General features: G+C 33.5%; 1 protein-coding gene across 2 annotated transcripts in view; it reads left to right on the forward strand.

Annotated features, from left to right (window-relative positions):
* The window catches only part of LOC106069756 (major facilitator superfamily domain-containing protein 1-like), a 31,033-nt gene that overhangs the window by 7,853 nt on the left and 8,261 nt on the right, over positions 1-14,919 (forward strand). The window contains exons 2-8 of one of the 2 annotated variants that reach the window (XM_056012479.1): positions 3,813-3,899; positions 6,036-6,219; positions 10,714-10,922; positions 11,077-11,144; positions 11,630-11,738; positions 13,246-13,342; positions 14,668-14,766. In XM_056012479.1, coding sequence (XP_055868454.1) covers positions 6,045-6,219; positions 10,714-10,922; positions 11,077-11,144; positions 11,630-11,738; positions 13,246-13,342; positions 14,668-14,766 — 757 coding nt within the window. In that variant the 5' untranslated portion in view covers positions 3,813-3,899; positions 6,036-6,044. Of the gene's footprint in view, positions 1-3,703; positions 3,900-6,035; positions 6,220-10,713; positions 10,923-11,076; positions 11,145-11,629; positions 11,739-13,245; positions 13,343-14,667; positions 14,767-14,919 lie in introns of those variants that run through there. The other variant, XM_056012478.1, reaches the window with a different exon arrangement.

The raw sequence follows: 14,919 nt of genomic DNA on the forward strand, positions 1-14,919 counted from the left end.
AAAACAAATTTAGTCAACACGAACTTACTTCAAGTATTGTAGTGTCTAGATTCTCTAGAGCTTTATAGCTAATAATTTTTCCCAGAATTGTGCCACTCTTCTTTTTAATACATAATCGGCAGATTATTACTGCCAACTTTCAGTTTCAGATTTTCAAAGGCATCCATTAGACAACCAATTCTTGTATGTATTACATTGAATGGATCTGGTCCATATATATAAAAAATTAATTTTGCCCGTTTAGGGACTTGAACCCTGATCCTAGGCTCAGGTTTAAAGTCTGATGCTCTACCGACTAAGTTATAGAGGAAAATAAGATTAATAATAATTCCAAAATTAAAAATACCAGACTTCACCGAGATTCGAACCCAGCAGGGTCAGGGAAGCCGCGCGCTAATAATTAACCACTCAGCCCCCCCCCCCCACAATGCATTACAGACACATCAGAATATGCATTTTTTAAGTTTAAATACTGGAAATAATTCTTGGGCTTCCCCGCCGGGGAGAAATAATCTATATATGGCTCCATCTGTTTCGATAGACAATGGATACTCCAGATATATGGGCATATGATTCACTGGTTTTGGTTTCATCTTGAGACGGAACAGAATCTGGAGTGACTAATCAAGCCAATCCTGGAGAGGCAGAGTTTGCCACAGTTCGTGCATGTGTGTGCATCTGTTCTAGGAACTTCTAGGGCTGGCTGACAGTGCAGCTTTATTTTTCTTTCTCTTGACTCAGGCCGTTTCGTTTCTTTTGGGTCTGACTCACTCCGCAAGCTAAGCATAGGGTGTCTTTAGGGATTCTTCCATGCGGGTCACTTTTCCGAGCCAGCGTATAAGTCTTATCTGTGTCAGAAGAGCATAAATGCTGTGCATATTGACCCGTAACTGAAATTTATTAAATCTATGCTCTTGATACATGTATGTTGACCAGCCTTATACTACCATAAAGAAGAATGCTCACAACACGCAGGTATTGTAAACTAGGATTTTGGTTGCAGTAGTCAATTTGGCAGTTTCACAGACGCACTTGGAGAGTTTAGCCACTGCTGCAGAAGCCTTTCCCTTCGCGATTTTTGATACCAGTTTACTTTAAGTAGGTGAATTTCTTCACCACCGTAAGGGTGTGATTTCCAATATATATCAAGGGTATTTCAGCGACGTCTTGTGCTAGGAATTCGGTCTTGGATAGGCTTATTGTAAGGCTAAACTCTTGACAAGCAGCTACCAAAGCCAGTGGCGTAGTAGTAATTAAAAGGTAGCCTACCCATGGGCCCGGGTTCGAGAATATCTTATTGGGCCCCCCTATTTTCAATAAGACAAATTTAGTGTCTGACATATCGATTAGATCTATCTCTAGATCTAGTCTGTATTCATCGGTACATTTTCAATGCATAAATTTAAGGTATTACCAGGTTTCATTCAGTTATGACTCCGTTCAGAACTAATGTATTAAGACTCAATGTTTGCACAAGTTCTAATGACAAAAAATGTTTCAAATTAACAAACAAATGTTTATTAGTTCTTTTTTTTTCCTTTATACGACACATTTACATCCAGAAAATACTTCTATTAGTCAATTACTATTGTAATAACTTAAATGAGGCAACTCAACGAGGCACATATATATCTTTATTTACACGACATCACAAGTTCATAAAACATCATCTTTCTTAACAGTCTTTTCACTTCGGCTCTCAACTTGGGCGGAAATCGTTCTCCTCTCTAATGTTGACATCCTTTTAGGTCTAGTCTATCACAGTGCGCACCTTATAGCTTAAATGGCGGCGCGCATGGCATAGTTATAACACTATTAAATATTGATAAAAACTATATTCTAGTTCTATGTAACTCGATCAGTTAACATTTAAAAGATCTAACAGTAATTTACTAAAATTTCATTTTTTTTGCCTTCTGATAAAAAGTAAATGTTCCCCTTTTAGACCTTGCGATCTACAGGGCAGATAATGTTAAGGTCATCTGTTTCTGTGGCCAACGGTAAACGAGCAGGGCGTCATGTGGCCAGCGCTACGACCAAACGCCTTTACTTTCCCCTTCACTTTAGTTAGAGGTAGCATAAAACGAACACACTTTTTCTTTACTAAGCTATAGAAAGCTGCAACTTCTGAACACAGCAGACTGAATCATTCAATACCAAGTTTAAGTTTTTGTTAACGCACATTGTGATTAGGGCTAGCCACCATTAAAAAAAAAAACTGACATCAAAGCAGTCCAAGACACTGGTACACAGACTCTAGCTGAAAACACGCGGGTTGACGTTTTGAAGTTAATGTAAATTTTGGTATAAAATTTAGCATATTGGAGGCAGTTTTTTTTTTAAAAGTAGTCTTTTACAAAAGTTTAATTTTTTTCCTTCTTTGGTGTCATACCTTAGAGCTCATGTTGGCCCCATTTGGTTGTTTTATAATATAGTTATGGGCCCAACGCAATGAGTCTCTTTGCATCTTGGGTACTACGCCACATGCTATGGACCCCTTAAGTTGAGTTGACTTGAGTTTAACTCCAAGTCCCCCCTCCCCCGCCAGACTGAACGGCGAATGCGAGGTGTGCCCCGGTAAAAGGGAGCTCTTGTTCGCTTCTGCTTAGGGTTTCAAATGCGATGCACAACTCTACAAGACAATTTCAAATGGGCCCCTAATGGTCGTGGGCCCGAGTTCATTGAACCCCTTTGCTCCATGGATGCTACGTCACTGACCAAAGCATTCACTAGCCTTTGTCCGCGAACAGCAGTTCCCTAATGAAGATACGCCGTCTTTTCGTTTTGGCTTTAAGACGTGCCAGGTTAAAATAATGCAGTAGCCCTACGCAAGAGAAGAATATGCCAAACAGAGAAGTGTGAGCACACATCCCTGCTTGACACCACTGCTAACCTCAAAAGGTGCTGATGGGGGCTCCATTGAATAGATACAGACAATATACTTTTTGGTGGAGAGGAAAAATCAGCACCACAGCCGCCACCCGAAAAAAACTTGCTACGTCTACAGAAAGATTATATGACGCTCGGGAGAGATTTGATTTTGAAAATTTATTTGGGAAAGATGGCTACAGTGGCATTTTGGAGAATATTCAAATGTTTGTTTTTTTATACAAAAAACCCCCCCAAAAAACTACAACTTATTTGTCGATCGTCTTGCACGTCTGACTAAGAAAAAATATAATATCTCGATTTATTTATTTTGGACACCATTAACAATGTCGTTTTTACTTAATGAACATTCACAAAGAGATTTATAAATGCAATCCAAATGCATCAGATTTTTTGTCTATGAAAAAAAAAGATAGAAACCTTCGCTACTAATATTCTCCTCTCCTACACGTTGAAAAACGCGGATGTGAGACGTACTGCACGATATTTTTTTCACTTTGGAAAATCGCATACATTGGCAGCTTGAACTAATTTCCATAAAGCCATTAAAAACATGTTGAAAGAAAGATACATAACAACTAGTTAAAAGATCTTTGTAATTAAAGTTACAGTAAACAAAAGAGATGTAATAGAGATAAAATAGCATTCGCAATACGTATTTTTATTTTTTAATATATATTTTTTTAAACAAGTAGATCTAGATATGTAAGATATAGATTCTAATTTATTAGATTTATTTAGTAATATCTAACTTTATTTACTATAAAAAAAGTTTATCATTTTTAAAAAACTTTCTAAAAATAGGTGTCTCGTGACCAACCAGCTATCTTTGTAAACTTAGAAGAAACGGGGAGGTTGATCTCAATAAAACTAGATAGACTAGTAGATCTAACTAGAATCTTAGAATTAGATATATTCTAAATTTCTATGTCTATAGACTATCTGGATCTAGAGTCCTAGACATACTGTAGAAAAAAAGGCTGTGGAACAAAAATTTCCGATAATCGCAAGTTTGTAAAATCAATTTAATTTAGATCTCTAGTTGACTCTAGTTAGTCTAGCTGCTAGTCTAGTAGTAAGTTATACTAAGTTAGTAACTCTAACTCTAGTCTAGTAAACTCTAGTCTAGTTACACTCTCGTACTACTACTCTAGTAAGTAGTAGCTAAAATAAGCTAGTAGTACCAGATCTAGTAGTACTAGATCTAGTAGTAGAACTAATACTAAGTAGTACTATTACTATATTTCTAGTTATTACTAGTAACTACTTAACTGTCTTAACTAGATCTAGTAGTACTTTATACTTAATTTAGACGTTTAGTCTTTATAAACTTTATTAGTGACTTTAGTAGTAGATTTTAGTAGCACTACTAGTAGTAGTAGCTAGTCTATTAAATTTATTATTTAATTTAATTCTGATCTCTACCTTAGCCTTGCCTTAAGACTAATTCTAAGTTAAGTCCCGGCTTATTAATAATAATAGTCATTATCAATATCATTAAGTATGATTAGAGTTAATTTAGGCTAGACTTGACTTAGTGATTAGTGTGTGCCACTGTTAGTGTTAGTACCTACTACTAGGCTACTTAACATTAACCTACCTACTCATTGTAACCTAGCAGTAGCATAAAATAAGTATTCTATTATTATTTCTAACGTAGCCATAGTGATAGTAATAATTATAATATTTTACTCTTAGTCTTCTATATTATATATATATCTACTAAAGATCTACTAGACTATAATAATAATATACTCAATAATACTCTATCAAATCTGTGACTAATCTGTCTACTACTAGATCTAGATAGAGTATTATATTTTATATAGTTTGTCCATCGTGGTTTGATGATGACTACTTTTGTCATCCAGGGGGCTTAGGGCTTTGCACTGCAGTTTTGTGCCTCCTCATGTGGCTGGTGAGACCTAAGTGAGCCCAGAATGTTTGGCTGCACACTTGGCAGGTTATTCCAGCTTAATCAGCCTTGCTTTTCTTCTCTGGCACTTTTCTTCTGCCAGCGCTGTTCTTTCTCTTTTCCTCAGCAATTTGTGCTCCAGTTTTTACAGCGCAACGCCATGATGCTCTGTCATGTGCTTCTGTCTCCCATTTGGCTGGGTCATTGCTGAACACTTTCAGAGATGCTTTGAGGGTGTCCCTAAAGCGTTTTCTTTGTCCACCTTGTGAAAGCTTTCCTTCCCTTAATTGGCTATACAGGAGTCGTTTAGGGCTTCCCTTCTGCAGATGTGTCCTGCCAATCATAGCTGGGACTGCATCAGGATTGTGTAGATGCTTTGTTGACCCGCTCTTTGAAGGACTTCAGTATCTGGTATTTTTTCTTGCCATTTGACATTCTGTATTTTTCTTAGGCAGGTCATGTGGAAGTGGCTTAGTTTTTTTGCATGTTTTCTGTATACTGTCTATGTTTCTGAGGCATAGAGCAGTGTAGGGAGGGTGACAGCTCAATAGACCCCTAGCTTTATGTGTTTGTGGTGATACCTCGTCTGTTCCAGACATTTTTAGACAGTCTGCCATAGGATGCACTGGCCTTGGCAATAAGCAGGTCGATTTCATTATCAATCTTTCCATTTCTGGAGAATGTGATGCCAAGATAGTTGAATCTGTGAGCTGCATTTATATCATGTCCATTTATCTTGATGCTTGGATCCGAGTAGGCTTTACCTGGAGTAGGCAAATATATACAAGTATTATTGAGTATATTATAGATCTAGCAGTACTACGTTGTAGATTCTTAATCTAGTGTAGATATCATATATATATTCTTATTATATATAATAAAGGTTTTTTAATATTATATATATATATATATATATATTATATCTAGGTTAGAGTGTAGATCTAGACAATCTAGTTACTAGTAAAATGTATGCTTGTCTCGTTGTAGTTTAGACTATTAAATTAGTTTATTACATTAGAATTAGAATTAATAGATCATAACATTTGTATGATAAATGATTAATAGACATATATTGACCACTGACCATGGATTAAGCAATTCTTTAGCTCAGATGAGTATTTAGTGTCTTATCATTTATGAAATTAATTTTATAGACATGTACATAAAGAGTAAATTAACACTAGTACATATAGAGCTAGGTCTAATTATTCTAATATAATATCATTAAAAGATTCTAAATATGGCTTCAAAATCTGAACCCGATGAAAAAACTCCACTCTCTCAAGTTGTTGAATCAAATAATGATGACTCGGAAGAAGAACTTCAAGGCTGCAGCGGAACAGCTCCATGTAATCCCAAATCTTGTCTTCATCGTTATTTTCCAGTTTTGGTGCTCATTTGTTTTCTTAGTTTTGGTAGGTATTCAAACTGATGGTGTTTTGTTTAAGTCATATATACTATATCTAGTTTTACATCTAGTTTAAATTCGAAATCTAGAAGAAGATTAATTCATTGCTTAACCAAAGCTCCTTCATGATTGCACCCACTGCAAATTTAGATCTAGATTAAACTTGATTCTAAAGGGATTTAATAAGAAAAACCCATTTTTAGCGGCCCCCGTAAGGGGAAAAAGCCGCTATTAGGTTTGTGCAAAATGTCCGTCTGTCCGTCTGTCACACTCAGATCTCGAAAACTAGAAGAGATATGAAAAATATTATTTCATCATTAAATCCGGCTTGAAAAGTTTAGGTGCAACGGCTACTTTTGGTTTTCTAAAAGCAAACCGTTTAATTTATAAAATTAATTATGCAAGCGATTTTTTCATAAAAATACACCAATTCTAAAACAATTACGTAAATGTAAGGGAGGCAATGTTACAATATGCTAACAAAGATGGACAATTTTTGTGTATTTTTAGTATCACTAAGTCAAATATATTTAAAAAATGTACAGGAAATGTTTACAACAAATATAAATAATAGTTAAAGACGTTTTTTCTGGTCAACTAGCTGCTAAAATTAAAAGAAAACATTTCTGTTTGTTTATAAAGGCTAATAATGCACTTTGTATGTAAATATCACGCACATTTTTTTAAATGGACTTTTTATGCAGCGATTTTCGTGCAGTAGCGTAACGTCGCAACATGATCAGGTGCTAAACCAATTCCTTAAACTTTTTTTAAAAATTAGATTTTATTTATTTTTTGTTTAGTGCCCCCATCCGAATAAAAGAAGCTTATTTTTGTGCATTTTGTCTGTTGGTCGGTCTGTCCGTCACGATTAGATTTAAAAAACTAGAACTCTAAAAGCTATTGAAAATCTGATTTACCCTTTAATGTTCCTCCCATAACATCTCAATAGTTTTAAGTATCTAAAATTAATTGTTCCGGATTTTTTTGTGCAAAACTAATCAACGCCAACAAATGTTTGTTTGCTCTTCTAACTTATATTACATTCCATTTCCATGCTTAAACGTTGCAAAAACACATTATCAATAATATGTTGTTCCGTTTTTTATGTAAATAGCATATTAATGCTAAATCATAATCTCTATACTGACTTATATTTCATTAATTGTAAAAATGTTCCGGATATTGTTTTATAAAACATGAATTATGCCTAATGATTGTTTGAACTCCCTCTTCTAATTAATAAACAAATAATCTTCTCATTTACGAAATAATGTTTTTACGGATTTTTATGAAAAATATTTTAACTCACTACTCTCTTACAGTAGATTTAACTTTCTACCTAAAACATTAAAAAATCTAATATTATGTTCCGATTTTTAAGGAAAACAGAATCCAAACACCAAAGTAAGGTATGAAAATCTCTCCACGTGGCTGTAGTACATCTAATTTTTATACGAGACCATCCAAAAAATTTAATTAACGGTATTACATTTATCTGAAATTCTCTTTTTCTTTTACTATTTATACAAACATCCGGAACAATCTATTATATAAACTTTTCAATTGTGTTCATACCTAAAAATTATTGCGATGTTTTGAAACGTAAAATAAAGGTTAATCAATTTTTAATAACTTTTAGTTGTTTTTTTTATATCAAGATAACGGACAGACCGACTGACAGACAAAACGCAAAAACAATGTGGCTTTGATCCTTTTTAAATAATATCTATTAGAACTCAGTGCACCAATGTCTATGAACCCTCGTTAAATATCTCATGTAAATAAAGACATTTTTTTTTATGGTACCGGTACTAGCCTATTGTGAGGTAATGGAATTTTTTTTCTTTGACGTCATATGAATGGACTCTTTAAATGTAATGTTAAAAGAACGCACTCGGTGCACCAATGTCTATTAACCCTCGAAAAAATTGCTTGTATTAATGAAAACATATTTTAGTCTAACTAAGCCGTGTGACGTAGTGTTTTTTTTTTCCTTTGACGTCACATGGAATGAATTCTTTAAATGAAATGCTAAAAGAACGCACTCGATGCACCAATGTCTATGAACACTCGAGAAATGGCTCGTGTTGATAAAGGTGATTTTTAGTCTAGCTAGGCCTTGTGACGTAGTGTTTTTTTTTCCTTTGACGTCATATGGAATGAATTCTTTAAATGAAATGCTAAAAGAACGCACTCGGTGCACCAATGTCTATGAACACTCGATAAAAGGCTCGTAATGATGAAGGCGATTTTTATTCTAGCTAGGCCGTGTGACGTAGTGTTTTTTTTTTCCTTTGACGTCATATGGAATGAATTCTTTAAATGAAATGCTTAAAGAACGCACTCGGTGCACCAAAGTCTATGAACACTCGATAAATGGCTCTTATAGATGAAGGCGATTTTTAGTCTAGCTAGGCCGTGTGACGTAGTGTTTTTTTTCTCCCTCTGACGTTATATGGAATTAATTCTTCAAATGAAATGAAAAAAGAACTTGGTATAGTAATGTTTATTAAGCCTCGTTATGTGACTCGCGTTTAAAAAAGGAATGATATCTTGATTTAGATCTAATCTAGATTTTTTAAACTAGATCTAGATTTTTATTACAGTATATCTAGATCTGGATTTATATTCTAATTAAAATTATTTTAGAGTCTAGATCTAGAATTTCTAGATCTAGTTTAGACTAAAATAGACTAGATTAAGATGTAGAATTTCAATTTCTAAACTTAAAGTGTAAAAAAAAAGTGTAGATTTTCATTTCCAAACGTTTTGATCAATATTGCAATGTTTTAATATACTAAAACTAATCTACTATTTTTTTATTAAATTTAAATTTACGGCAAATGAATCTTTGAAACATTATTACTTTTGACCATTGGATGGCTGCCTGGTCGTGCGGTTTGCGCGCTGGACTGTCGTTCAGATTTATGGATGGCCCAGGGTTCAAACCCTGCCCGCTCCCATCCCCCGTCGTCCTGCGGGGGGTTTGGACTAGGAAGTAATTATCTTCAACTCTGAAGGAACATCTGAAACGTGTAAAACATTTTACATCAAAATTAAATCACCTCTTGAATATTATTTGCGAATATGCAGATCCGACAGGGATCCGACTTCGACGGGGGCCGCCTCTGAGTTTGTGTAACACAAACTCTCTTTGTAATCTTGTATTAATTTGTCTTCAATTTATCTCTCTACTAGTATACTAGCTCTAGATATTTAGACTAGTTTCTATCGTAATATGCATTTCGTCATATGACCCACCAGCCTATCATACAAACTAGTTTTTCATCTAGAGTAAAATTGTAATTAGAATTTAATAAATATAAGGTAAATAAATGGAAACCTCATGGTTTGGATTGTGCTGATGGGATTTCCAATCACACCTTTCAGAAATATAATAATTTTGCCTTGTCGCTAAAGATTAATTGCTTCAAAACTTAGTTGATCTTACACTAGCGAAACATATTTCTAGGTCCATTTCTAGTTTGTGTGCCTTTAGTTAGTTTTTTTAAATAAAAGCTATAGATCTATATATATATCTAGCCATTCTTTTTTAGTCTTAATAGGCAAAGGATTTTAGCCATTTTTGCATTAAAATATTTTGACAATTAGAAAAAAAACAACTAAACAAGAGAAGTAGCTAAAACAAATTCTAATGATGTATTTTTAAATATTACTAAGGTAATTAAAAACTATCATTTGGCACTTACAAGATGACAATAAAATAGGACAGTGAAGTTAAATTCTTAATTTCAAACATCTTAGTTTTATTAACTAAGGAGAGACATAAATACAAGACTTTCTAGTCTCTTTCTAAATTTTTTTGACTGAATTATGTTTAATTAGACATTTCATCTTATCTTATATAAGACAGACATTACTTCAAAAAAGATTTATTACGGGATAATTGAATTAGTAATCTTTTAGTTTATATTACTAAGATGTAGGTTTGGAAAGAGAAAATTGTAAAGGCAGTCTGTCTCCTTGCTCATTAAAGTATGACCTTTACCAAACCAATTCTGGAAAAAAAAATTAATACTTTAATTGTAAAAATAATAATAATAATAATTATGGCTTGTCTTCAAGTTCAAAGACTACACAGTCCAAGTTGTGATCTACATATCCATCGCTGTCTAAGCCTGTCTATAGATTTCCTTTTACTCTCAAATGTGTATCTTTAGCTGTTTTGAAAACCATTTGCCTTGTGTTCTCTTTGACAATCAATACACTAAAGTATTGGAAGAAGACTATAATTATATTGCACTCATTAGCTTAATCTTAATGAGTAAGGCTAAGTACAAGAGGAGTGAAATCAATTTTGGTTAGTCTTAATTATTGTCGAAAGAGTGTGTGACAATTATTTGTTTTTCATTTAGTATTCAAATGAAGCCCTTTTTTGTTTTTAAGCTGTGATGTAGGCCTTCTTTCTGGGCAGTTCGGATAATGACCACAAGGATATGATGACATTAATTGTATTGGTTTCATTAATGTCTTACAGGTAGCTACTTCTGTTACGATAACCCTGCAGCCTTGCAGGACACCATGATACGAGAACTTGACATTAGCGAGGGGCAATTCATGGCTTTTTATTCCTTTTATTCATGGCCAAACGTTGTGTTGTGCATGTTTGGAGGTTATCTGATTGATCGATTGTTTGGTGTTAGACTCGGAGCTATCATTTTTGGTTTGTTTGTCACTGTTGGTCAGGTAAGTAGTACCACTAGTAACATTTTTACATTTCGTTGTAGATTGTTCTTTAAAAAAAATATACATTCAAGGAAAAAAGTTTTGTTAAATTATAATTATGGAATTTTAAATCTAATACTTATGACATTAACAATATTTAAAAAAAATTATTTAGGTGATCTTTGCCCTTGGAAGTCTTTTCAATTTGTATGCTCTTATGTGTGTTGGTAGATTTGTTTTCGGGTGAGTTATACATAATTTACAATTCTTACAAATAGTATACACACTAGTGTTGTGCTGTGCTCTGGCCGGATATCTGACCATTTTCACTATCCGGCCATATTCAGCTCTGGTTGCATATCATTGCAGGATAGTTGGCTGGATAGTCAAAAGTATACATTAGTGCCTACTTTTTTTTTTAGTTTGTGTGTATTGACCTTAACTAAGAGACATTGGTGTTATAGTTTATTTTTACATGTGGTGGTTGAGCACTTTGAGTTGTGCTGAATGATCTAAAGTATAGTTGAGAACACTAGATCTTTTTTTTTTAAAAGGACCTACAATTTGGATTATGGTTCCTGATTTGACACAGATATTTGACATGTTGAGAATATTAAAAATGGTTAGCCATTGCTTTGACAGTATATCTATACCCACTAAACTGCTGACCACGTAATCTAGTCAATAATATCTTTGTTTGAGTCTTATACGTTTTGTATCTGATTCAGAATCGGTGGTGAGTCACTAGCTGTAGCACAGAATACGTATGCAGTGAAGTGGTTTCAAGGGAAAGAACTGAACATGGTATTTGGACTTCAGCTGAGTTTCTCTAGAGTGGTAAGTAGTCTGTTCATTGATTAGCTTTTTAAAATTTTTTTGTTTTAAGATCTTAGAGTGTGGTGGATGTGGTCAAAATTTTGGCTACCAAACTGAGTAGCCAGCCATATCACCATTTCAGAAATTATTTGAATTTTGGGATTCTCATTAACATTTTTATCCTCTTTGCAAATATATATAGTTAAAAGATTTGAGATCAGGGGAAACATGAAGAGGTCAAATTGACATACCACGAATGTAACTCGAAAGGAATCAACAGAAGTTAAAATTTATGGTTATGTTTTGTTGTATACTCATATCCTTATTTATTGACAGTCAGTTTGTTTGAATAAAGTAAAGTTCCCATTTCAGACCTTGTGATCTATTGGGCGCATGATTTAAAGCTCATCTGTTTCTCTGGCCCACGGTTAATGAGGTTGTTATGTGGTCAGCACAAGGACCAACCACCTTTACTTTTTCCCCAAGTAATGTCAGGTACCCATTAGAGCTGGGTGGACTCAGATGCCTAAAGTTTAGAAGCCAAGCGTTTTACCACTCATCCACCACACTTCCTGGTTTGTTTGAATAGTTATAATATAATTTTGGACAATAATTATAAAATTAAGTTGAATTTTTTAATGTACAGCTCTAACATGTTAGTATTAGATTATCTTGTAAAGTATGATCATTTGATTCAACCTTTCTGAATCAAGTAAAATTTGGTCCAACCTTACTGAATCAAGTAAAATTTGGTCCTAGCTATATGTTTCAGTTGGTTATTTTATATTCTAGAATTAAATACCAGGATTTGTTACTATGACAGAGTTTTGAACTGAACTCATGATGATGGCATGCATTTCAAATCCCAAATAGGTGCCTGAAATTTGTTTGTAAAGTCAAAGTTGCTTGTAGCTTTTCTTGTCCTAACTGTTAGCAAAAAGAAGCTAGTAATCTTATATCATCTGCTCATTTGACTTGTAGGTATTGTAGAGGAATGTTTCTTAGGGAAACAACCCCCCTCCCAAAAAAAACAAAAAAACCATAACCTTAAATGTTTTCTATCAAAAGTTTCTTACAATAATTTTGTGTGGTTTTTTTTTTAACTCTCTTAGTGACAAAAAAAGTTTTAAATTTGTGGTCTAAAGACAATGGTAGACCTGATAAAAATGAGGAATGTTATTAGGACTGTCATCTTCTATGAGTGCATGGAGAAATTAAAGGTGTAGAAGAGCACTTTGCTCGGAAAGTTTTCATAATACAGACTCATACTTTTAGGTTTATAAAGACTGATACTCCTAGGTTTATACACAAACAGTCACTCCTAGGTTTAAACGCAGACTGATACTCCCAGGTTTGTGTAACAGTTAGTTGTTGTTTTTTTAAAACGTAAATATCCATGTGGTCGATGGGCATAAAATAAATAATTTTTGAAAGGACTCTAAGTAGATCCCAAAATCTCTTCAGCTTTAAGCCTTGTGCCTTACCACTCAACCACTGTGCCTCATTATTGCTTCTTATGCTTTTCCAGGGCAGTACAGTAAATATGAATGTAATGCAACCATTGTACAACTATATTGACCAGAATATTCATGGTTACAAATGTCTTGGCATTGCTCTCTTTGTAGGTTAGTACATTTGTTTGTCATTAGTGGTTTATTTGTTATAGAACTGAAGTATTATGAGCTGTAATGTTAAATGTGCTATAGAAGATATCAATTTAAAAATAGTATTCCACCTAACAAATTTTTTTTTATAGTATTCTAAGATGTAAAAGAAATATCTATATAAATAAATTGAAGTAATCTAGAATCACTAATTGTATGAAAAATAATATATGTATTATATAAATAAAATTAAGTAATCTAGAATCACTTATGGTATGAAAACAAAATATGTATTATATATTTTTGTGCTTTCTGATGTATTAGCTTCTCAAAAAAATGAACAATGCCCATTGTATGTACAAATCTTAAAACAATAGGGAAAAAAGTAATTGTTGTCATAAAGAAGAAAAAAAAAAGATAACCCAAGTGATCACAAGAAGAATGTCAATGGGCTGGACAAAGTAACACACTCTTGCCATATTTGTTTAACTCTTCATTGGTGTGTCTGGGAGATTTCTCCCTTTCTTTATGTGCCTGGATAAAAGGATTTATGAAAGGACAAATATTTTTTTCCCACATTCTTTCAGCTTTTAATGATTTCTGGTGAGAGAAGTTAAGTAAAAATGTTCAAACACTAAATAATTGGGGAAAAAACAACAACACTGTTTAGTTTCTGCACTGTACATGTTTTATCTGTCACAAAGGAACTGGTGGTCACAAAAACAAAAGAGGAGTGGGAAGGGGTTGAGATGGTGGTATGAGGCTAATTGATCTGGCCCCAGATCACTGATGTTCACAAAAAAAAAAGAAAAATGTCAGTCAAGAAAAAGAAGAAAAAAAATTGTTTTATTTCTAAAGATAAAAGAACAGTTCAAGCATGAAAACAGATCATTTTTCTCTCTGGTGTTTATAACAATAATAATAACCAAATACGATTAAGAAAAACATTGACAGAAGAAAAAAAATTAAAAAAAAAAGGCGTTCACTGTTCACATGCTGAAAAGAATATTCATTTATACATGATTAAGATACTTTCACCATGCCTTTCTACAAGTTAAATGCAGGCAGCTTCAGCAATAGGTATGACTTTCCAGTTATGGCTATTAGAACTGAAATAATTTCAGATGAGATGATGATATACTGTAGTCATGAGATATCAAACAAGCGCATGAAACATTAATAACTATTATCAGTCTAAACTTGAATAAAAGAAAGATTTATTTAAATTACATCTTAAATTAGTACAACTTGTTTCATGAAAATTTTAAGCTAGAGGTTTTACACAGCACCATTTTGAAAACAGGTAGATCTTTTTAAACTCAGAAGTACTCTCTCTTTGTTTCCAGGAGCTGGCATGTGTGTGTTCTCGTTGATCTGTGCAATAGTTTTGTCCTTCTTTGATAAGAGAGCAGACAGAGTACTGAAAAGAAAACAGATCAGTTCTGGTAAGCTGACCTCTTCACCTTTTTGCGCATATCAATTAAAAGAAATTGTTTCAAATTTAGTGGTAAAGTGATGAATGAATGTAATAACTCCTTCAAAAGATGTTAAAGATATAGTTGCTTTACATTGAACAAGCCTGTAATAGAAATTGCAAT

This window comes from Biomphalaria glabrata, chromosome 15 (assembly GCF_947242115.1).
Source record: "Biomphalaria glabrata chromosome 15, xgBioGlab47.1, whole genome shotgun sequence".
Lineage (NCBI taxonomy): Eukaryota > Metazoa > Mollusca > Gastropoda > Planorbidae > Biomphalaria > Biomphalaria glabrata.